The sequence below is a fragment of the Oryzias latipes genome, chromosome 24 (genome assembly GCF_002234675.1).
Source record: "Oryzias latipes chromosome 24, ASM223467v1".
Lineage (NCBI taxonomy): Eukaryota > Metazoa > Chordata > Actinopteri > Beloniformes > Adrianichthyidae > Oryzias > Oryzias latipes.
In genome coordinates, this window is record NC_019882.2 from 19,400,650 (window position 1) to 19,422,166 (window position 21,517).

The following is a 21,517-nucleotide window of genomic DNA, read 5'->3' on the forward strand; positions in this document are numbered from 1 at the left end:
AGGTCTATTTTCACTTGCAAGTGAACCCTGGTATGGATCATTACAGTGAAAATGAAACCAGACTATTTAGAGTAAAAAGACCCACTCATCCATCATCCATCCATTTTCTGATTCTGCTGAATCTCTTTCGGGGTCATGCGGGTTGCTAGAGCCAACCTAGCTACTGTTGGGAGCAGGTGGGGGGGTCTGTGGCAGGACGTCACAGACTCACGTTTCTATTGTGAAAAAATGGCGGCTGGATTGACTTCATTTGTCTGGATGACATCACACTCACCCTGGTCAGAACGGCTGCTCTAAATGTTCAACATCTCAAACTATTTTTACTGCAGAAGAAAAACTACTTCCGAAGGCTCAGGAAATCGTTTGGATTTTATTAGCTACAAAAGTCCTAAAAGTGCCGTATAAAAGTTTTATACAAACCCACATGAACGCTTACAAGCCGCTCATGCACAATTGATCTCATTCTACAGCTAAGAAAAGAGAAAATGGTTCCTATGAGACAGAAAAACAGCCTGTAACCAGCAGATTTATGAACAATCAAATCCAGCCTGTGACTCCTGATGTTCTCTGCAGACGGTGCCGTTTGGACCCAAACACACAGCTCCTCATCATCCGGGACCAATTGCATTACTTCAACTCTTCCTCCTCATGTTGTCAGAGCAGAACACGGACGGGCTGACGGACTGCTGGTGGATCCCAGGATAAACCGATTAGAAGCGGATCGCTGGAGGCCCAACGCTCCGTTTCATAGAGTTACGCTTCGGCTGATGTCACTTAAATCACAATAAAACTGTCAGAGAGGAGAAAGCGTTGTTGATCTTTGCTTTCAATAAAACAGGAACATTGATTGAGCCAAAAGAACACAAATGTCCCCTTACTAGAGCCTGAATTTTGTGTTATTTTACAAAGAAACTTGTGCAATAAAGTGTTAAGGTGTCATGTTAAAGAATACAAATCTTTATTTTTTAAAATATTTTTCCAGAATGTGATATGCAAAACTCGTTTTTTTTAAAGTGCACTTCCTGCTTCGTGATTGTTTAACCCTTGTGCTATCCTATGGGGTCCAGATGACCCCCCCCCCCTTACATTGATGTGTTTTTCCTACCATGACAAAGGTGGATAAAGGTGGAAAGATTTCATGTAATCCATGGACACCAGTGAAGACCACAAATCATTGAAGAAAAAAGGTTCAGAGCACTGTCTAGTGGGTCTAGATGACCCAACTCTCAATGTTAATGTACCTCCAAGGCAGTGGGGTCATCTGGACCCCACAAGATAGCACAAGGGTTTACCGGGCAGCAGCTGGATGATGATTGGCTCCAAGGACCCATCAAAATAAAAGCACAGATGACCTTTTTCCATCCTTCCTTTGATGCCTTTTCTTGAAATGCTTGGTTAGAAATATTTTAATGTGGATTCAAGTTATGTTTGTGTACTTCTGAAGGAAGCCCCGCCTCCTCATTCAGCCTGATCCAAGACGAGCAGCTGGCTGAAACTCAATGGAGTCATGATGCTCTGAGCTGAGGATGTGTTTTAGTCTGTTTTGACGAAGTGTTCATTGAAACCAGCCATGTCTCTTACAACCGTTTCTGGAGGAACTTGAGTGCTGCTGATCCTCCTGAATGTCTCCCATTCACTCCTGATCTGAACAAACGACTGTGCATCCTCACAACGAAGAGACGCCATCACTAACACAGGGCAGAAACACAAGGAATGTGGAAAACTTCACCTGCACTGTTCTGTCTCCAGATAATTATCTCTGACTCACACTGGTTAAAGTTTAGGATGAAGATTTTCTGGATCGCAGGGCCATCAATCACACATCATTCACACCTAGGGACAATTTAGGAGCATGTTTTATTATGGTGGGAGGAGAAAACCCACACATGCACGGGGAGAACATGCAGACTCCACACAGAATGGCCCCCCATTGGTGTTCTGCTTCAGGTCCCCCAGCCAGGACTTGAACAGGAAAGGTTCAAGTCTGGAGCAAGACCTCTAACCACTGCGCCACCATGCAACCAAAAAAAAAAAAGTCGTGTTTTGAAAGGTTTACCAAAAAAAAAAAGATTTTTTTAATCATCTGTTTGTCATCATGGCTTATCTTTTCATTTAAATGCCACATAAACTTGATTCCTTTCAGAATTAGACTCAGAAGTCAAAACATAAACGAATCCTTCAGTGAGTTTTCTAAATGCAGCTAGTTCAGGATTTTCAGACTAAAGGTGAAAGGTCGTCTGTGATCTTCAGTGTGAAAATGTGTCATTCACTAAATAACTTTGCAGATTTTCAGCCCTATGACAATTATTCAGCTTTCCTGCTGTTGTTCAGCACTTCCTGCTACTGATACGGCCTATTTTCTTTAGGCCGAGTCAGAATTTGGTTTAAATTAACATTTTGTTCTGAACCTTCAAATGTTTTAGCTTCATTTTTAAACTAACATAGGCCATATAAGCCTGATTGTTCAGCTACTTCATTAGCATATTATCTATTTGAAATATTTTCCATTGCATAACTCTGTTTGCAGAAGTTTTAACAGCTAGTTTTTTTACAGCTGCCTTTGGTATTAAAACCATTTCACTCCACTGACTGAGAAAGAACAGGTTTACTTTGAAAACTAAATGAAAAACTGTTTTCTGTTTGGCTAAATGAAGAAGGGGGAAAAAACACCTGAGCCAATAAATACTGAAAAGCATTTTATTAACTTTGGTGTGTTTTTACAGATATGTACATTCAGACATGCTTCAAACAGCTGCTAACAGTCAGTGGTCTGATGCCGCCATCTAGTGGTGACTTTGTGAACTGCATCACAGCATTCCTGTTTTAACTGAATTAATTTGAAATACTTGAAGGACTAAAAAACTTTTACAGAGAATTCTCAGATGAATTTACTATAAACTGCACGTTATTTCCACAAAACAAAGGACATCTGCCTTCAAGCGTTTTTCTCTCCAAATAATCCACGTTAGAAAGTTGATTTAATTTCCTTTTGACAGATGATTTAACGCTTTAAAACCACAACCCAATTATTTAGACCATGAACGGATCAACATGTTAGTTCTGTTGTAGAATTCGTCACATATTGAACATATTACAGCCAGAAGAGGCCGAGCAGCTGTTTCCTCAGCAGAGCAGCGTTTGGTGGATCTTTCTGCAGATCTTTGTCAGCAGGTTCCTGGATGGAGTGAAGGACGCCACCACGTCCTGGATCTGCTGGATCCTGCAGAGGAAAGTAACAGCTGCATTCCTGAGTATTTCTTTATTCCACTCCTTGTGAATCAGGAGCAGAAGAAAAGAACACCGTTGATATTTCTGTCGTACGTACGAGGTTTCTCCGATGAGGCTTTGGAAGCTTTCCACCTTCAGGTGGTAGACGGGGCCCGCCACGCTGACGGAGAACGCCACCTTGAACTTCAGGAAGGCTTTGAGGCTGCTGAAGACCAGGTGCACTCTGGGGACATTCCAGGAGAGACGTCAGGTTTAGCTGAGGACAGGAGGTGAACAGAGGAGGAGGAGGAGCAGGTCTCACCGCGTGTCCGTGCAGGTCAAGCTGAGGATGTGGAGCCGCATGGCGCCCCACATCTTCAGCAGACGAAGCTCCTCCCCCAGCAAACGGCAGCGACTCACCGCCAGGCTGACGTCGTGGAGCAGCTGGAAAAACAGCAGGCGGCAACCATTAATCAGACGGTAAGAGGAAGCTGCCCAGGCTGAAAGGGCAGAACGTGAAAAGAATGCTGTTAAACCTTTGAGTTTGTAACTGAAAAAAACCCACATGTTGCTGTGAAACTTTAAACGCCAAAAGATCTGCCCATCACATGATGAGGCGTGTGAGGACTCATCATCAAACTCATGTTGGATTTGGTTTTTACTTCAAAAAATAAAACTATGAAGTATTTAAAAAAAAAAAAGTTGAATGATAAGCATAAAGTAAACAAAAGTGTGTTTCCAGAAGTAAATACATTTTTAAGGCGACGGTTCTCATTTCAAATTAAAACTGTCGAGTGTTTTTTCTAGAAGAAAAAGATCTAGACTCGCTTTGCTGAAATGGTTTTAAATATAGTTGATCACTGAAAAATCTTGACGTCTTCCAGCTCGGTGGAGAAGCGTAAAACATCTTCTAGTTTTGGGAGTCTCTTGGTTTTTCCACTAAAGATTTTAAAAAAAAGTCCTCTTCTAAAAGACGTCTGTTAGAAAAGTTTAGATGAAAGGGTTTTCTAGTCGTTCCAGGAGGAGGGACGGTCACCGTTTGGATTTTCTCCCACGCCAAACGCTTTCCAGACGGTGGCGGTGCCTAAACTGTGCTTCAGAAGGGAAACACCACCCACATTTGTTTTCTAGTAACACTCGAGTGTGATGGAGCAGCGTGACGGCTTGATTTCCTTCTTTCTTGAAGGTCTGCATCTCTGTTTTCACACGGATGTCACCGCTCATCGCCATGACAACTTTTTTGGACCCATCCGGTCAATGGATTTGAATCTTTTGCTGTGAAGTACAGCGGAGCTGTCACTCGCTTCGCCTTCAGCATTTTGACTGAAGCCCCGCCCACTCTCACAGCCATGACCCCACCCACAATCACTGGACAGGCAAATGTTTGCCTATAGTTGTACAGCAAAATGGAATAGAATGAATAACTCCGCATACATCGGTACCGGTACCGAGCTGCCAGAGTTCTGGTATCTAGTCCCAGCCAGGAGCCCCGGTCCTGCTTACCTTTGGGACGTCCCCCCTCGTCGGGTATTTCTCCACCCAGGCCGACTCTCCAGCCACAAACTGCGACACCAGTGTGTGAACGAGGCGGGCGTGGTCATGCGACCTCTCACCTGGATGAAAAAGTGTCGTCAGGAGCGTAAAACAGCACAGCGCTGGCGTGGAAGGAGCAGAAAGCGTTTGGTTCTCCTACCATCCAGATGGAGGCTGAAGACGATGTCGGTCAGTCTCTGCTCTGCCACCGCCTCAGGACCACTTCCTGTAGAAACACAACCACACGTTTGTGGAGGAACCGGGATGATGAGGACCTCTGAGGCCACAGAAACTCGTACCATCGGAGTCGGGGAAGACCAGCTGCAGGAAGACGGTGTCGTGAAGGAAACTGTAGAGGCTGGCGTTCTGGCTGTGCTCCTTTAGCCTCCATTCGTTCACTCTGACGTTACAGACAGACAACAGCGTAAACCAAAAGTGTTCATCTGAAAAACCCTCAACAGGGCAGAAGTGAAGGCTGGTGGGGGCGGGCGGCACTGACGTGTCGAGCGTGTCCATGTGGGTCTGCAGCTTCCCCGTTTCCTCCTTCAGCTTCTTGACTTGGTTCAAATTCTGCTGCTTCTGCGTTTCCAGCTCAGCCTGTTGCCTAAAAACAAACAGAATTTCCCAAACGATCCCAGATGAGGGCGTTGACACGCCGACAGACATCCCATAACTGAAACAGGATCATTAGCAAACCCTAATCAAACCCGTTGTCGTCTGATGATTTAGCGTATTTTCTTCAGGCTGAGTCAGAGTTAGAATAAAAACATCCAAACATCTTTGAAATGTTCAACGTTTTGGAGGAAAATGGCGGTGTGGACGGCTGTCGCTACAATCGCTAACTTTGCTAAAATGAAACCAAATAAGTTTCCAGAATAAAAGAAATTGCGATGTTCTCTGTTGGTGGTTGCCTTGGCAATGTAGTTTTACTAACAGGGAAAAACACAGAAGTTTCAGCTCTCCATGGAATCAGCTACAGCAGGTCATCTCATTTGTCATAACCGATTATCCTGCTTTTCTCTGAAGGAATCAGATGAGATGGACGTCTGGAACGGGCTGAACTCACCTCTCGCCGTTGGCCAACGCCTTCGTCACCTTTTCCACGGCTGAAGAAAACAAAAAGGCTGTGAGCTCAAACTCAGAAGCCAAACATCTGATCAGTGAAGCTGCATCTGCTTACCTTCCTGCAACGACTTCAGGCTTGGTTTGTCTTCAGAACCGGCGTCCTCCACTTCAGCGAGTTCTAGAAGACAAAGAAAACCGTCATTGTGTTTGTTCTGCTCCCTCCGGTTCCGTTTCCTCACCGTCTGGGTCTTCACCTGCTTCCAGCTCAGCGATGCAGCCGTCCAGACTCCTGATCATCTGGTCGGCTTGCTCCAGTCTTCCTCTGAGTGTCTGCTGCTCCTCCTGGGAAAGGACCGCATTTAGGTTACAAAGCAGAACAGGAGCGGCCTTGTGATGTCACAGAGTGTGCTGGTACCAGATGAGCGCTCATGAGGTTGGTGTACAGAACCTCCTTCATGTGGTGCGACTGAACTTTGCTCTGTTTTCTGTAGAGGTTGCACCTGGCCTTCAGCTGAGCACCGAACGCTTTGAGCTGCAGATGGAAAGAGGAGAAGGTCACTGGACCAACCGGCCTCCAGCTGCATGAGGTAAAGCAGGCGGAGGCTTTGCTTCAGCACCTCCTTCTCAGAGAGGAGTCGGATCTCCTGCCACAGCGCCGCGTTGACTCTGCTCAGAGGTTTCTGCAGGTCCCACATCCGGCCTTGGAGCCTGAAAACATTCAAATCTTCCTGTTTTTAAATGTTCGCAGGAATTTACATGAGATCTAAAATTCAGTTAGGTGTCAGTTTTAATGAACAAATGAATATATTTAAAATTTAACCCTAATAAATGTAAAAAAATGGAAGTATTGGCATTGTGGCAGTTTTTATAATAACAGACTTGCAACTGTTACTTTTAACCTGATAAGAGGGAACTACATCAGTCTAACAATGAAGAAAAGAACATTTCTGAGCAATCAGAAGAATTATCGCCTCCAATACCATAATGAACATGTTGACACTTATTCCACATTTGATCCCAACAGCAGGAAAAGACATGAATGATTCCATAGTTTGGAGAGTTCGATCATTTTGAAGCCTGGGATGCAGCAGAAGAGAAAGAATGTTGTTTTTGTTCTGCTGCAATGTTTAAACACTGAAAAGAAGCGTCGGTTTTAAATGATATCAATGAAGGTTTTCTCAGACTGAACTACATTTCCCATGAGAACTTGCTGGGGACGGGTCTATCTGGCCCCTTGTGGTTTCTGGAGAAAACTTTTCCTATTTGTTTCTTCTGAAAACTCTTCAGTGTTTGGTGAATGTTTCAAGTGTCCCGCAGCAACTGAACTGCATGATGGGACTTTGAGTGTCTGCTGGTTTAGACTACAGCAACTCTAAACACAACTAAGGTGGATTCTGAAGTGGAGAGAAGCAGCTTTGTGCTGTTATGCAGCACTTTCCATTACAAACGGTGCAAAGCTGATATAAAAGCAGCTTTTTCCAGTCAAATTCATTCACGGTTATCGTGTGACTGGTCGACGAGTGTGTCAGAGAGCGACATCTCTGGTGATGAAGGGGAACCCACCGTTGGACCTCCTGGCTGAGGTTCTGGACGTCTGCCTCATAAACCTTCTGTTTGGGTCGGCTGATGTGTCGGTTCTTCAAACAGTCCATGGTCGTCGCCTCCGCCTCTGACAGAAGCTGCGGAAAGCAGAAGTCAGAGCTGCAGATCTCATCTGCTCTTCTAAAAGGGAACGTTAGAGGAACACAGAACCCACTCTGGACGGAAGGACGCTTTGTCGAGGATTGTGGATGACAAAGTCGATGTTGAAGAGTTTGAGGAACTCTGAGACCGTGATCGTACCGTCTTCAAGTTTCTGGAAACCAAAACCAAAAAGGAGGTTAGATGCAGAACAACGGCGATGGAGAATCTCCGGCGGGACGGCGCACCCTCTGAGCGTCACTGCTGGAGTCTTCCAGCTGGGATTCAAACAGGCTGTTCTTGATGGCTGTGAGGAGACGAAATGATGGTCAAAGCCAGCAAAGCTGCAGCTGCAGCTGCGTTCACCCGGCAAACGTGCTTTACTTGAATCAAACGCAGCTTCGCATCTGCTGGAGGAATCGCTGGTCTGTGTGGCGGTTCGAGTCCTGCTCACGTCCTGCTCACCAACCTCTGACATCTGCAGAGTTTAAACAAAGACGCTCGCTCAAGAAATATTCACCAACGATCATTTACAACATGTTCCAGGAAAATACATTTGTTCCTTAATGTTCTAGAAATATTCTTTTTCTTCAAAGTTCAATCCAGAAGAAACAGGATTTATGTGACATTATGAAGGTCTGCCTGCAATCATGAGACTGAAATCAAACACTAAACATGCAGTTTGTCACAAATAAAAGCATATTTCCCTCACTCCTAGCCTTTTACTCAGAAATCTAAGCTTTATTTTCAAAATAAAACACTTTCTTGTGTTTCCTGATTTCTTTGACCCACTCTCTGTTTCTCCTGTTTCTTTAGTCTTGTGGCTACTTTCAACTCCTGCTGCCCAAAAGGAACAAACCAAAAGACAAAAACAAAAGCCAAATTAACTTTAAAGGCCAGAAGAACATTGCTCGAGTACGACACAGGATTAAGGAAATAACCAGTAGCTCGACAAAATAGTCAATAAATGAGTAAAATTAAAAAGTCCTGCAGATAGCCAGAAGAAGCTTGAGCAACATAAAATCAAAATATAAAGGAGCTAAAAACCTTTTCAAAAAAAATCATTTTTTCAATAAAGTCCATAAAACACCAACTGTAAAAAAAAGTTCTAACTGGACCTACCAGCTCAAACTCTGAGGAGACTTTCAGCCGCTTCTCGTCCTCCCGTTCATCTGGGTTTTCCGTCAGGGGTCTCTTCTGGCCTGGCTGTTCCATCATGAAAGCGTCGTTTTCCAGAGGGTCAGCTAGGAACTCCTCAGTTGGACTCCTCTCCTCCGTGATCCTGTCAGGGCTCCTGGTGTCTAGGATTTCAGACATGTCCTCACAGCTGTCCAGCTCTTCGTCATAAATGTTGCTGATGTCCTCTTCGGGATTGTTCAGCTCGCTGGTACTTTTTGTGGCTTCTCCAGCAGAAACCACCTTGTTTGGGTCTTCGGGGCATCGTCTGTGTGGGAGTTTGGGTTTGAACCCCCCCACAGAGAGTCTTGATATCAGCTGCTTAGTCTTACACTTGAAAGGAATTGCATCTGCAGTTGCTATGGCAACAGGCTGTTCTCCCTCCTGGTGACAAAGATCTTGAGCTTTGGCTTCCGCGTTTGAAGCCACTTGGAGCTGCTCGTCTGATGCAGACGCATTTTTATCCGACGCGTTCTTGTAAACGTCGTGCTCGGTCTGGGGCAACGGTGCCGTGCACATCTCCATGGCAACCACATCAGGAGCTGCGTTGATCAAGTGGCTCAAACGTCTGACTTTTGTCTGTAGGTCAGCTAAACTCTTTCGTCTGGATTTTCGTGACTTTAACGTTCCATTTTGGTCCACAGATGGGCTCTCTGGCTCCAGTGACGCAATAGAACCTACAGTTGCTGGTTCAGGTTCTTTCGTAAGATCAGCTTGGCCTGAAGTGACGTGATCTGGGGAATTTGAGATCTTGGTGTTGCAGGATCTCAGCATTTCTTTGTTGTCTGATGACACCTTGTGGTCTCGAGTCTGAATCTCAGCAGAATTTCTTCCCTCAATACTGTAAGTTTGATCCCCACAAATGTCCCAACCTTCAAAGATTTGTGGACAGTTGGGTGTGGTTTTATCAGGCAACGGCTCAGGTTTTTGGTCAGATGGACAGCTATTTGGTTCTAGGGTCTCAAGAGGATTCATAGTGTTTGTTTTCTGATGGTCCACAGGAACGGAGGCCCGTGACATGGATTTGTTCGACTCCTCTAAACCAAGATCTGGTTTCCATGCATGGAGAGAGAGAGCCGTGTCTGGCTGTAACACCAAATTACTATCAATATTTGCAGAAAGAGTCTGAGTCTTGTCCATAGCAGTGTCCCTGGAGGGGGTTTTCTTTCCACTTGTCAGGAGAGCGTCCATACTCTGGACAGATAGTGGTTCAAGAGGAGGAAAAATGTTTGCAGTGCAACTTTTTGTCCCATTTATCGCTTCATCTGTTGTGATAGACCTGAAGGACTCGGTCTTGTCAGAATGAGCTGGAGGTGGAAGAACATGAATGTCTGTAGCGATGAGTACACTGTGGTTCTTTGTTACATCCATGGTTGTATTATCTGCTGTGAAACTCACAGGTTTCTCCTTCTTTATGTGTAGAAAATCTACATCCGGTTGCTGTATTGCATCTAAATCTGCGTCAATGTAGACGGTGTGACATTTCGTCACGTCCATGGTCGCATCAGATAAGGTGAACCTGACTGTTTTGTCTTCTTTAGAAGGTGACACATCTTTAGTTTGATGGAACTTTTGCTCAAAATTTGCAGGAATAACTTGAGTGCAACTCTGCATCTCATTTACGGCTTCATTGATTGTGGTGGACCTGATGGGTTTTTCCTCTTCAAAAACATCAAGTGCTGGTTGTGAAAAGACTTTTAGATTGGCAGCGATATTGATAGCATGACCTTTGGTCACGTCCATTGCAGATTCCTTCATATCATACATTTGGGTTTTGTCTGTGTTTGTGGGCAATGAACCCACCCCCTGTAGCTGAGCAAGCCTTAAATCTGCATCGATGTTGACGGTGTGACTCTTGGTTACGTCCATTCCTGCATCGTTAGCACTGAACCTCACGGTTTTCTCTCCATTAGAGGGCAACGCCTCAATGTTTTTGAGGTACGTTGGTTGAAAACCAGAGGCAATGTTGACGGTGTGACTCTTGGTTACGTCCATTCCTGCATCGTTAGCACTGAACCTCACGGTTTTCTCTCCATTAGAGGGCAACGCCTCAATGTTTTTGAGGTACGTTGGTTGAAAACCAGAGGCAATGTTGACGGTGTGACTCTTGGTTACGTCCATTCCTGCATCGTTAGCACTGAACCTCACGGTTTTCTCTCCATTAGAGGGCAACGCCTCAATGTTTTTGAGGTACGTTGGCTGAAAACCAGAGGCAATGTTGACGGTGTGACTCTTGGTTACGTCCATTCCTGCATCGTTAGCACTGAACCTCACGGTTTTCTCTCCATTAGAGGGCAACGCCTCAATGTTTTTGAGGTACGTTGGTTGAAAACCAGAGGCAATGTTGACGGTGTGACTCTTGGTTACGTCCATTCCTGCATCGTTAGCACTGAACCTCACGGTTTTCTCTCCATTAGAGGGCAACGCCTCAATGTTTTTGAGGTACGTTGGCTGAAAACCAGAGGCAATGTTGACGGTGTGACTCTTGGTTACGTCCATTCCTGCATCGTTAGCACTGAACCTCACGGTTTTCTCTCCATTAGAGGGCAACGCCTCAATGTTTTTGAGGTACGTTGGTTGAAAACCAGACGCAGTGTTGACGGTGCGACTCTTGGTCTGGTCCATTGCAGCATCAGTCCGAATAACCATCACAGTTTTTTCGTCATGTCTATTCAGGTCTACATTTGAGAACAACTGCGGTGAACTTTTACAGTTGATGTTTGCTGTGAAGCTCTGTGTGATGTCCATGCAGTCATCATCCGCGGTAAACTGTACCGTTTTCTCTTCATTGTTCAAACCAAACCTGGTCTGAAAAAACAAACAGAAGAACATTTCGTTTAGAGAAGTTCCAACACATTAAAACATGAAAAAATTTTGAATCTTTCAAACAGCTGTACAAACATCTGCAGGAGACAGTTTTAATTCCTACCTTTTACAGATATTTTGCAAAATTGTTTATGGATGCAGCAGCTAAAACCCTTCATGTAACATTGAGGAAATTGATCTTACCTGACATCTTTGTGAAGATTTTATGGAAGGTTTCAAAGAAGTTTCCACACCTAAACACATAAATCCAGACATGAGAATGTTTCACAACGATGTAGAGGAAGTTATGCACCAAACTAACCCAAAACAGAAACGTTTATGGCATCACTGCTTTACATTTTTCCAACACTCATTAATGGATTATTAATATAGCTAAAGCTGTGGGGGTCAGCTAGCATTCATAAGAATATTTAAATGCTTTTTTCCAGATTGTAGTCCAGACCCAAAGGACTCTGAAACCCTTGTACAACAGCTTCAGCCGTTAAAACATCACCAGCCCTTTCTGAGTACAAACATTTAGGAATTAGTCACCCAAGCAGAGGCTCAGCTTTAGCCCATGAAGTGTTGATGACGTGATCATTCGAGAAAATAATCAAATTGATTACCGATGCTTTTATAGAGTTCAGCATTAGAAATAAGGGAAAAAGTAATAGTTGGTTGTCCTTCGATACCAATATTCAAATACTCATTAGGTTACAGTGTTGGTTAATGTAATTAATTTTCTGATATATTATAGGGTAAGATAAAGTATTTTCATTTGACCGTAACAGTATTTGATTTACATAGCAATACTTTGTGTAACCAGATGCTTCAATGTTTAGTAAAATGTTTGTTTTTAGTATTTAAAGAGTGTTTTAAATGTCCATCATAAGAGGCAGTTGATATTAGATGTATAGAAGAAATAAAGATGTAAGTACTGACATCTGAGTAGGTTTCGACTGGGACTAGTACAGCATTCCAAATATAAAGTACGGCAATATTTATATGTGATGAAAAGTTATAATATGATATAACATCCATTTCAAATAAACCCATATATAACTGATATCATGTTCACATTGTGCGCTGCAGTAGCAGTAAAGACTAATATCCCTGATCTTTTAAACCAGACATGCAGGTGCAATGTTGTCATTTTGCGATGTCTTCAGGCGTACTCGGTTTGTTCAGACGTCACGTGACATCGTACACTCGGTTTTATCTTAAAAAGTTGGACGTCGGCTTCCCAAAAACTTTGAAAAAAAGTCGAAAAATACCAAAATGTTGAATAAAAGACCAGGTTGTCACACGGACAACCATCAGGTTCATTTTTGGTTGTCCTCCGTGAAATCTGGTTGTCTCGGACAAAAATATAACCGCTTATTACGAACGCTGGAGCTCTTTAAAATAAATAAACATGATCTTGATTATTACTGAATATAGAGATGAACAGTTGATGCTTCAACTGCCAAAAACATTTACAGTAGCTCCTCCCACATGCACAAGCATCAAGTTTATGAACACATATGCAGACGAGCAGCAAATGTGACGTGTGTCAAAGTCAGAGACAGCTGACGGGAATTGTGTTCAGTGTGAAAGTAGCATAAGTTATCATTCTAATATTGCTTTTAATGGTAAAGTGAGCAACTTTCCAATTACTTTCTGATTATTTGGTCTTAAAATTTCCACTCATTTTTCTCGTTAGTTTTAAACTAACGTTGTTTCTCAAGTTTCACCCACGTTTCACTTTAGGGTTCCAAAGTTTAGACTTAAATCTGAATTTATAACCAAAGACTTTAGACGGATGTGTCTGAGTTTGGGGGAGGTTTACTTTTCCTGTGATGTCAGGCTGGTTATTTGGAAGCGACTTTGATGATCTCAGGTCATTTAGTGGAACCATCGTTGCCGTCATCTCGTCAGCAGCAACATTCTCAGGTGGAGCAGCTGCTTTACCTTGACTGCTGGACGATCCTCTGATGTTCGCCTGTCCTGAAGCCGCGTCTGCTTTATCCTGACTTCTGCTGAGCGGGAAAACTTCCTCTCGGGACGAAATGAGAAACTGAAGAGGATCTTGCGAGTCGGAAAGTCCTTCAATGCGTCCCGTTTGAACCTCAGTCATCTCCATGCTGACGTCGCCCTCAGGATCGTCTCCGCCGGGCTCCGTGGAGCTTCTGTTCATTGACCAGCTTCCTTCGCGGATACACAAGCTGGGGTCACTGGATTTGGACTGAACCTTTTTGGGTGATGGGTCAGACGATCCGGTTAATATTTTAGCTGAAAAACCACTGGAAGCGTCGACTGTGTGACTGCGAGTTATGTCCATGAAGTCGTTCTCCACAGGAAGCGTTACTGTCTTCTCGCCTTTGGCAACAGAGCTGACCTGAGAACAGAAACACACCAAGTGCTGAAAAACAAACCCTCCCATAGATGCCAACTACAGTGCTTCACTCAGAGGAAAACTTACACTGGGGTTTGGGTGCAGAGGACCTGCAGAGTTCATGTCTGAATGTGGAAAGAAGATTGTTAAAAACATTAGATGATGAGTAGAAAACAAATGATTTCAAACAAAGATCTAAAGTTTCTGACTTAAACCAATGATCCTACATTTCCCATAATGCAGCTCAATAATTTGATTGACTGTATGAGAGAACAAGCGGGTATGATGCCACCCATAGAAACTGGTAAATACAATTTCTGATCTTGTGTTCTAACCTCCATGTGAAGCAGATCTTTAATCAAACGGTGAAATATTCAAAGTGTCAAACCTCTCGGGTCTGAAGTTCTGCTCGTCTGCAGTGATGCCCCTTTCTCTGAAAACATGTCCAGAGTTGGAAAGAGACACTGAAACAGGTCGTCCTTGTCAGCGACTCCCAGACTGTGACCCATCTGAGGTTCGGCTTGAACCTCATCCACACCCATGTCGACATCTAGACACGCCATGCTTCCACCAAATCCTTTGCTGATCTTCTTGGTGGCCTTTTCTAACGCCGGTTGCTGGTTTTCTTTGACCGCTTCAACTCTCTGGGTTTTACTCAGACCCGCCACACTTCCAGAACTTTTTCTTAGCGGTCCAGCAAAAGCTGTTCCTCCACTGGAGCTAGTCGGGTGAGAGAGACTCGCTAGAAAGTCTTCAAATCCAGGATCCAAACTGTTCACTATTGCAGAGAAGCTTCCTTTTTGTCCACTAAGGTCTGTGGATCTGCTGGTCATGTTCACAGATAGGTCTGGGAGTCCAGCCTCCACGCTTTTCTCAGACATGTAGGTCTCTCCCAGTAAGTCTGCGTCACCGCCGATGTTGATGGTGTGACTGTGGGTCATGTCCATGGTGGCGTCGTCAGCCGAAAACACCACCGTTTTCTCCCCGATCTCGTTCCAAACATCAGGGTAGACCTGATGATGACAAACAGCCCCTGAAACGTCTGAGACCAATCAAAGGTCTAAAGAAGGAGTGTCAGACTCCAGGCCTCGAGGGCCGGCCTCATGCTGGTTTTCCAGAAACCCTGCCTTATCTGCTGCAGATTACCTGGATCAGGTGTGTTTAGCCAATAAGGAGCTTCAATGGCAGGTTGGTTGGAAATCATGTTGGAAACCGGCCCTTGAGGCCTGGATTCTGACACCCCTGTTCTAAAGCCTCTGAAGCTTTTGAAGCCTCTGAAGCCTGCATCGATCTGGACATTAAACTTACAGCGTTTGCTTGCAAAGGAACACGCAGAGGAGCCTTCAGGAGGTTTTCTATGCCTGCATTTGAGAGGGGAAAAAAGGGAAAAACATTTTTACAGTTTCTGATATAAACAAGGGGTCCCCAACGCTCAAGACAGAGACCAGGTACCAGGCCAACGGCATATTTGTTATCTGATCTGAAAGACGTTTTTTATTTATTTTGGGAAACGTTCAGATTCTCTCCAGCACATCCATCTGCAACTGACACTTAATTCACTGCCTTTTTAAAGCTGCTGTTTGGTTGACCAGATGAACTATTACAGCTACATTGGCATAAGCTAGCAAAATGAACAAAAAACAAACATATTGGGACAGATTCTTTGTGAAGAAATAATTGCATAAGACAAAACCAGGAGTCCTAGAGCCTTGGTCGTCTTTCCTGGTAGCTCCAACCTCAGCATCATTTCACCGACATCATCACTGTTCCTCCTCTAAAACTGTCCAAACCATCTTCCTCCCTGCATTTCTCTCCATCTACCATCATCTGTTCCTCTGATGGACTCATTCCTGATCCATTCTCTCCCAAAGAGAACCTCCACATCTTCATCTCTGCTAGCTGCAGCCCTGCCCATCACTGCATTTGACCAATCAGATGAGCCCTATTATGTTAGACGTTCGCCTCCTTTATCAACGAGGGTCATTTGGAGTTTCATTTTTAAACTGTTACAGTGAAATGGAAATTATGTTTTTGGTTGTTTTGCTCTTTGTTGACATACCGCAAACTCCATCGTTATCGCAATATTAATCACTAATATCGCGGGTTTTCCTCATTTCGTGCAGCCCTACTACATACATATAAAAGACCTTCACTGACAGCCGTCACAAACACTCAGCAGCAGCTGAATTCAAAGTTTAGGGAACAACTACTTTTCCAAGTGACTTGATTTGGTCTGGACAGAGTAAAAAAACGATAAAAAGTCAATTCAGTCAATGAAATAACTTTTTTTACTAAATAACATTGGAGTCATTATATTTGATTGGATGATTTGGTTCACTCAATTTTAGCGATTAAAAGGGGAAAAGACAATAAAATATACATATTTATAGATATATCAATTATGTGAAAGATATTAATTCATAAATTTATCAGAAAAGGTTAATAACAGGAAATCATTAATAAATATTAAAAAACAACCAAACACTATTTGGATTATAATAATGATTCAAATAAATGTCATTCTTACCACTAATTTGTTGACTCTTCTCTGCTTTTAGCTCAGCTTGAGCCCTAAATGTAAAAAAGAAACAGTTTCAACTTTAAGAAAATAAAAACATGACAGAAAGTTGAAATGTGCAAAAATATATGTATATATATATATTAAAAAATATATAGTTCACCTATTCTGTGTTGCTACACCTGCTGCAAAAAACACACACAAAGATAAAAAAACTGCTGAATTTTTCCCTTAAGTGACACATCTGTGCGTGTGACTTTGAGACGTACCTGGTGCTGTTAACTCTTGTAAAGGATTTCGGACAGGTGAGGCATTCTTCACATCACTGATGAGAAACAAAACATTTAAAATAGTTACCATTCAAAAAACTGTTTTTTTTTTACTGACTTTTTTTTTTACACTTTGAGAACTGGACTGAGTGTGACGTCACCCATAGAAAATGGTTTACTTCCAGCCCCAACGAAAGGAAGACAATTCAGAGGAGTCAGCAGTCATCAGTCTGAGCCATCGTTTCTATGGCAACCAAACTCACCAATCAGGAGTCAGCTTGTTGGATGTCGGTCAAATATTCTAAATGTTTGATGAGAAACGGGGGGGGGGGGGGGGGGGGGGGGGTGTCACTCAGTCCAGTTCTCATTTACAGTCAGTGTGGAAAACTTACTTGGCAAACAGCAGAACGTCATTAGCGGGAGCAAAACTGACTCTCCTGGAATTTCTCTTCTCGACAGGTTTAGAGCTTTCCACCTTAATGAACGTTAAAATCATTATGATGAGATCAGGCTCACTAATATGAAAACTTAAAGTCCCACTCTGATCATCTTCTGATCCGTTTTAATCATGATTTTATTAATAACAATGAAGGATTGGATTTAACCTGCGCTGTTCCAGATGCAATATTACAATGTGTATCCATTATTCATTCACACTTAGTGATTATGCCATTTTGAGCCAAAATCAAAAGTCCTGTACCGTTTTCTATGGCATAGTTTTCAGCAGAGCGGCAGGAGTTCATAAGACATTTGTGTCTAAGTTGTGTGATGGACTGCTGGCATAAAGCAACCCTATTCATCCATACGGTTTAGATCCAGATTCCAGCTCCAGACAAAGACGTTCATGGATCTATTTGTCTACACGTAGATGAATCAGAATGAAGCAGAGCAGGAAGCTTGTGGCAGGACAAGTGTATTTTATATGTAACAAACACAACCTTTTTTAAACTTTTAAACTTCATTTTTTTCCTAATTCACAATGTTTTGAATAAATAAAAACTATTTTAAGCTTGATTTTCTTTATATTTGTCCTCCATCATCAGAAAAATGAAACAAGAAGATGTTAGAAACAACAAAAACACCATTTCATCAGAGTGGGCCTCTGACCAACATTTATGTTAATCCTTCACCTCATTTTCCTGTTGTTCCAAGTCGCGCAAGAGGATGGATTTCCTTGGCGCTTTTAAAATCTGTCAAATAATTTAAAAAAAAAAAGGCATTAAACTCACAGCATGTTGGAAATTTCCTGCAGGGAAAAAGGCACAAAAATGCCCACGTTTGTAAACAAATACATTATTCTAATCACGTTTTTATCAACACTCACGGAGGAAATGCTTCGCTTTCTGGAGCCACTGCCTTCACTGAAACACAATTCAGTTAAAACACCAGTTCAGTAAACTTTTTAGAAAGGTTTATGGGGGGAAAAATAAGGTGCAAATTAAAGCATTTAATGAAAGATTTTGAATTTACTTGTGTTTGTCAGAGTCTTGGGGCTCCATCTTTCCCTGCAAACAACAACATTCAAATGAGATAACAATGATGCATTTTCTTTGACTTGTAGTTATTCTCAGTAAATCATGACAATATCTTTCTAAAGAAACATTCCTGTTGTCAACAATACACTGGCTAATCATTAAAACTACACTACTGCGCTATCTTTGACCAAATATGTTAACAGATCACCCATACTTTACGCAAAACACGTTAGAGTCCGTTATAGATAACATTTTTTATTTCAATTTTACGTAAACAAACCCACCAACTAAAAAATATCGACAAAGGTGGGTTGACAGTTTGCGCTAATATTAGCATTGCTACTTATTTCGTTAAAGAAAGTAACAAAACAATACATCTTAACTTTGCGCTACAAACCTTTTACTTTTGTGGTGTGTCGTCCTGTTACACCATATGCGTTTTAAAGCAATAACTAAGTAAAGACAGCAGTAGAAAGACATTCATCCCTTCCGTAAGGCTAAGCGCGCATCAGCTAACAGGCTAACGTAGAGCCGCACGGGTAACGCTTACATATTTTGAATTTAGCCGCCTCCGCGCATGCGCATTGAAATTCTTCAGTTAGAAATGAACCCATTTTTGTTATTTGTTTTAAAATTTTGAACAATTAAGAAAAATCATTATCTATTGAGCTTTCATTTACAATTAAGGGTCTATCTAATTTAATTCTATCTAATTTTATTCGTCGTTAAACTCATACCGGAAATTTAGACAGACAGGAAGTGGTAATAAAGGGCGGGACATTTTTAAAAGTTGACTGTTGACTCAACGGCGTCTCACAGCATAGGTAGGAATATGGTTGTTTTTTGTTCTATTAGTATTAACTTTCAATAATTGTGCAGATTGTTACAATGAACAGTACTTTTTTAAATCAAGCGATTGTAACGCTGTTATTAAAACACTCCTAACACGCGCTAAGTTTAACATAAGTCACGTGAAGATAGAGCATTGTTTTGCTAACTTTATAACTGCTTTAGGATGAATCATGAAAAAATAAAATAATTCGAAAATACAACTAAAATAAGAGCTCTATAACCAAGTTAATGATTTCTGTATTGTTTTCCTTCTAGTTACACTAAAAGAAAAGCCATGACCTCAAAAATACCTAAAAGTGAGTTGATCTTCTGTTTTTGAGGTTTCCTGTTTCTTTGATTATTGCAATATATAGATATCTTTGATTTAAACTGATGTGCTGTGGTATCAGAACTCCATTTACCAGGTGACAACAAGAAAAATAAGGCCGATTCCAAAGATGCAGATGCAGGCGTCGTCCAGAAACCTGAAGCCAAAGCGCAGAAGGAAAATGTGCCAAAGTAAGAAATCACTTATTTCACGTTTGTGTTGATTTAATCCATGCAGATCAGACAAGTCTGCTCAGTTAAGCGCTAAATTTGTCTTTTCAGGAAAACTGTTGCTCCTAAAGTCCACAAAGGGTGAGTTGTATTTTTATATGAACTGTGATTTAGCCTTTAGCCATATTTTCATGTTTCCTTTTTATTTATTTTACGCAGGACCACCAGGTACGGCCAACAGATGGAGCTCAAGGAGCAAAATCACCACCTGACTGCTGCAAACGAGGAGCTCCAGAAAAACTTAGCCGAGGCGCAGGTAGAGAAAGCGGCATCTTTCCAGAACCTCTGACCCCTCGTTTGTTTGACTCCTTCAAAGTTGTGAACTGCCTTCCATCCAGCACAGAGTCGCTGAGTTGGAGCTTCAGTTTGGTGAGCTTCAGAGGGAGAATTCAGAAGTTCAGAAAAACCTGCAGAATTGTCACATTCTCCTAGTTTCTGCTAAAATAGACCCAGGTGAGTCCGTCTTCGCCGTCGTGTTGACTGTTAGTTGTGCGTCAGTAAACTTGTGATTCATTTTTTTCTAGTTTTGGGAGAGAATGTCGGGGATGCAGTGCAAAAGACTGAGGAAGAGAGAAAACAAGTGGTGGTATGGCCTTCTTTATTTAGCTTAAACTGCCATTACATGCATATACAGTGATGCTTAACTTGTCATAAATACAACAATAATCTTACAATGAAAAATAACAACAAACAAGATTACTTAGAAATGCATCTCAAATAATAAACCACACACAGAGAGAAATATTATTTCTATACATCTTCATATCCTTTTCCTTGTTTTTCAGAGTGTTTCCTCAGACTTACTGAGAGAACTGAAGTCCTTCGGTAACGCAGCGGCGCATCAGCGGGCACAACTACAGGTGACTGACCCTCCAGACCTTTTCCTTCAGGAGCATCTGTTCTTTTTTTTATGCCATAGTCGCATGCGCCTGTAGGGGGTTGACCTGTACGGGAGCTGCAGGTTTTTGAGGCTGGGGTGGTACAGAGGAGGGGCCGCATCGTAAGGTGAGAGTCCTGCAGTTCCCTTGAGGCTTGTACCTTACGGAACGTCATGAAAAATGGAACGTACCATTTTTTTCATGTGTGGTAAGTGGATGATGAAGTATCGTAAAAATCGTATGACGCGCCTGCGTCTCGCCCTTACTTGTCGTTTAAGTGGTCGCTACGACCAGCAGCACGTAGGAAGGAATAGGGGTGTGAACATTGACAACCTTGATATTTCGTGCGGGTCACCTGCGTTTCCCCTTTTTTTTTTTTTACCCGCAGACAGTCCGTCTCTACTCGTAAGGGCAGTTGTGACTAAGGCATAAGGCTCTCCCTGCACCTCTGATCATGTCTAAACCCTTCTAACACCTCTAACCTGATCTTCTATTCATTGCATCTTCATCACTTCTTCCTAAGAGACGCTCTTCATCTTCAACTCTGCCTTCTGTCTTTTCCGCGATCATCTCTGCTCTTCCTCCAATAATCCAAACTGGACTGAGAACTTCAGAAGCAGCTTTTGGGATTACATTATTTTACATAAAGAGTGTGCATAATTTCTATAGTGAAAAGTTGGAATATTGTTGCACGTGTTATGAAAGTAACTCACTCAACTATAGTACTTTTTTTTTTTTTGTAGGAAATCCAGACAAACTTTGAGGAGCTCACAAAAGCTCGAGAACTCCTAAACCAGGAACGGGAGAACTTCAGTCTGCAAGCAGCTGAACTGCAAAAAGCCCTCAAAGAGACAGAAGAGCTTCTGCTGTAAAATGGACTTGTTGAAGAAAAGATCTGTAAATATGTCATAAGTTTAATGTCAGGAAATAAATCTTATAAGGACTTTGATAGAACTTCTTTCTGGTTTTGTGTATTCTGAACAGTTTAGACATCCAGGCTGGGATTAATGTAAAAATAAACTTTTTTTTGTGTGTCTGTTTTTAATTTAGTTCTTAATAAAACGTCTATATATTATATGAAATTGAAACAGTTTTGCTACTTGTACAGACTCAAAAAGCAAAATAAAAAGGAGGTGAACTGCATGTTT

At 42.3% G+C, this 21,517-nt stretch overlaps 2 protein-coding genes across 4 annotated transcripts; one reads left to right on the forward strand and one right to left on the reverse strand.

Moving 5' to 3' along the window:
• Positions 1 to 2,681: 2,681 nt before the first annotated feature.
• knl1 (kinetochore scaffold 1) lies at positions 2,682 to 18,610 on the reverse strand. Of its 3 annotated transcripts, XM_011492029.3 has the most exons (31): positions 18,500 to 18,610; positions 18,098 to 18,132; positions 17,952 to 17,988; positions 17,758 to 17,817; positions 17,020 to 17,102; positions 16,628 to 16,683; positions 16,522 to 16,543; positions 16,368 to 16,411; positions 15,149 to 15,201; positions 14,229 to 14,853; positions 13,928 to 13,965; positions 13,417 to 13,843; positions 11,671 to 11,720; positions 10,627 to 11,469; positions 8,608 to 10,500; positions 7,870 to 7,963; positions 7,734 to 7,792; positions 7,562 to 7,660; positions 7,369 to 7,484; positions 6,423 to 6,513; positions 6,221 to 6,337; positions 6,060 to 6,147; positions 5,921 to 5,983; positions 5,807 to 5,846; positions 5,240 to 5,344; positions 5,040 to 5,140; positions 4,901 to 4,966; positions 4,711 to 4,820; positions 3,530 to 3,651; positions 3,326 to 3,451; positions 2,682 to 3,220 (listed from the first exon to the last, which is right to left on the reverse strand). In XM_011492029.3, exons 2-31 carry the CDS (start codon positions 18,124 to 18,126, stop codon positions 3,124 to 3,126), a joined length of 5,754 nt encoding a protein of 1,917 aa, XP_011490331.2. In that variant the 5' UTR covers positions 18,127 to 18,132; positions 18,500 to 18,610; the 3' UTR covers positions 2,682 to 3,123. The 3 variants fall into 3 exon arrangements, with proteins under 3 accessions (XP_011490331.2, XP_011490330.2, XP_011490329.2); XM_011492028.3 differs by having other exon boundaries at positions 8,608 to 11,469; positions 16,522 to 16,540; positions 18,500 to 18,609; XM_011492027.3 differs by having other exon boundaries at positions 8,608 to 11,469; positions 18,500 to 18,609.
• Positions 18,611 to 18,703: 93 nt separating this feature from the next.
• On the forward strand, positions 18,704 to 21,512 carry LOC101160455 (girdin). The gene is made up of 9 exons (XM_011492031.1): positions 18,704 to 18,926; positions 19,210 to 19,250; positions 19,344 to 19,452; positions 19,543 to 19,572; positions 19,651 to 19,747; positions 19,830 to 19,944; positions 20,016 to 20,077; positions 20,277 to 20,351; positions 21,113 to 21,512. The coding sequence occupies exons 2-9, from the start codon at positions 19,229 to 19,231 to the stop codon at positions 21,239 to 21,241; spliced, it is 639 nt and encodes a 212-aa protein (XP_011490333.1). The 5' UTR covers positions 18,704 to 18,926; positions 19,210 to 19,228; the 3' UTR covers positions 21,242 to 21,512.
• Positions 21,513 to 21,517: the final 5 nt, after the last annotated feature.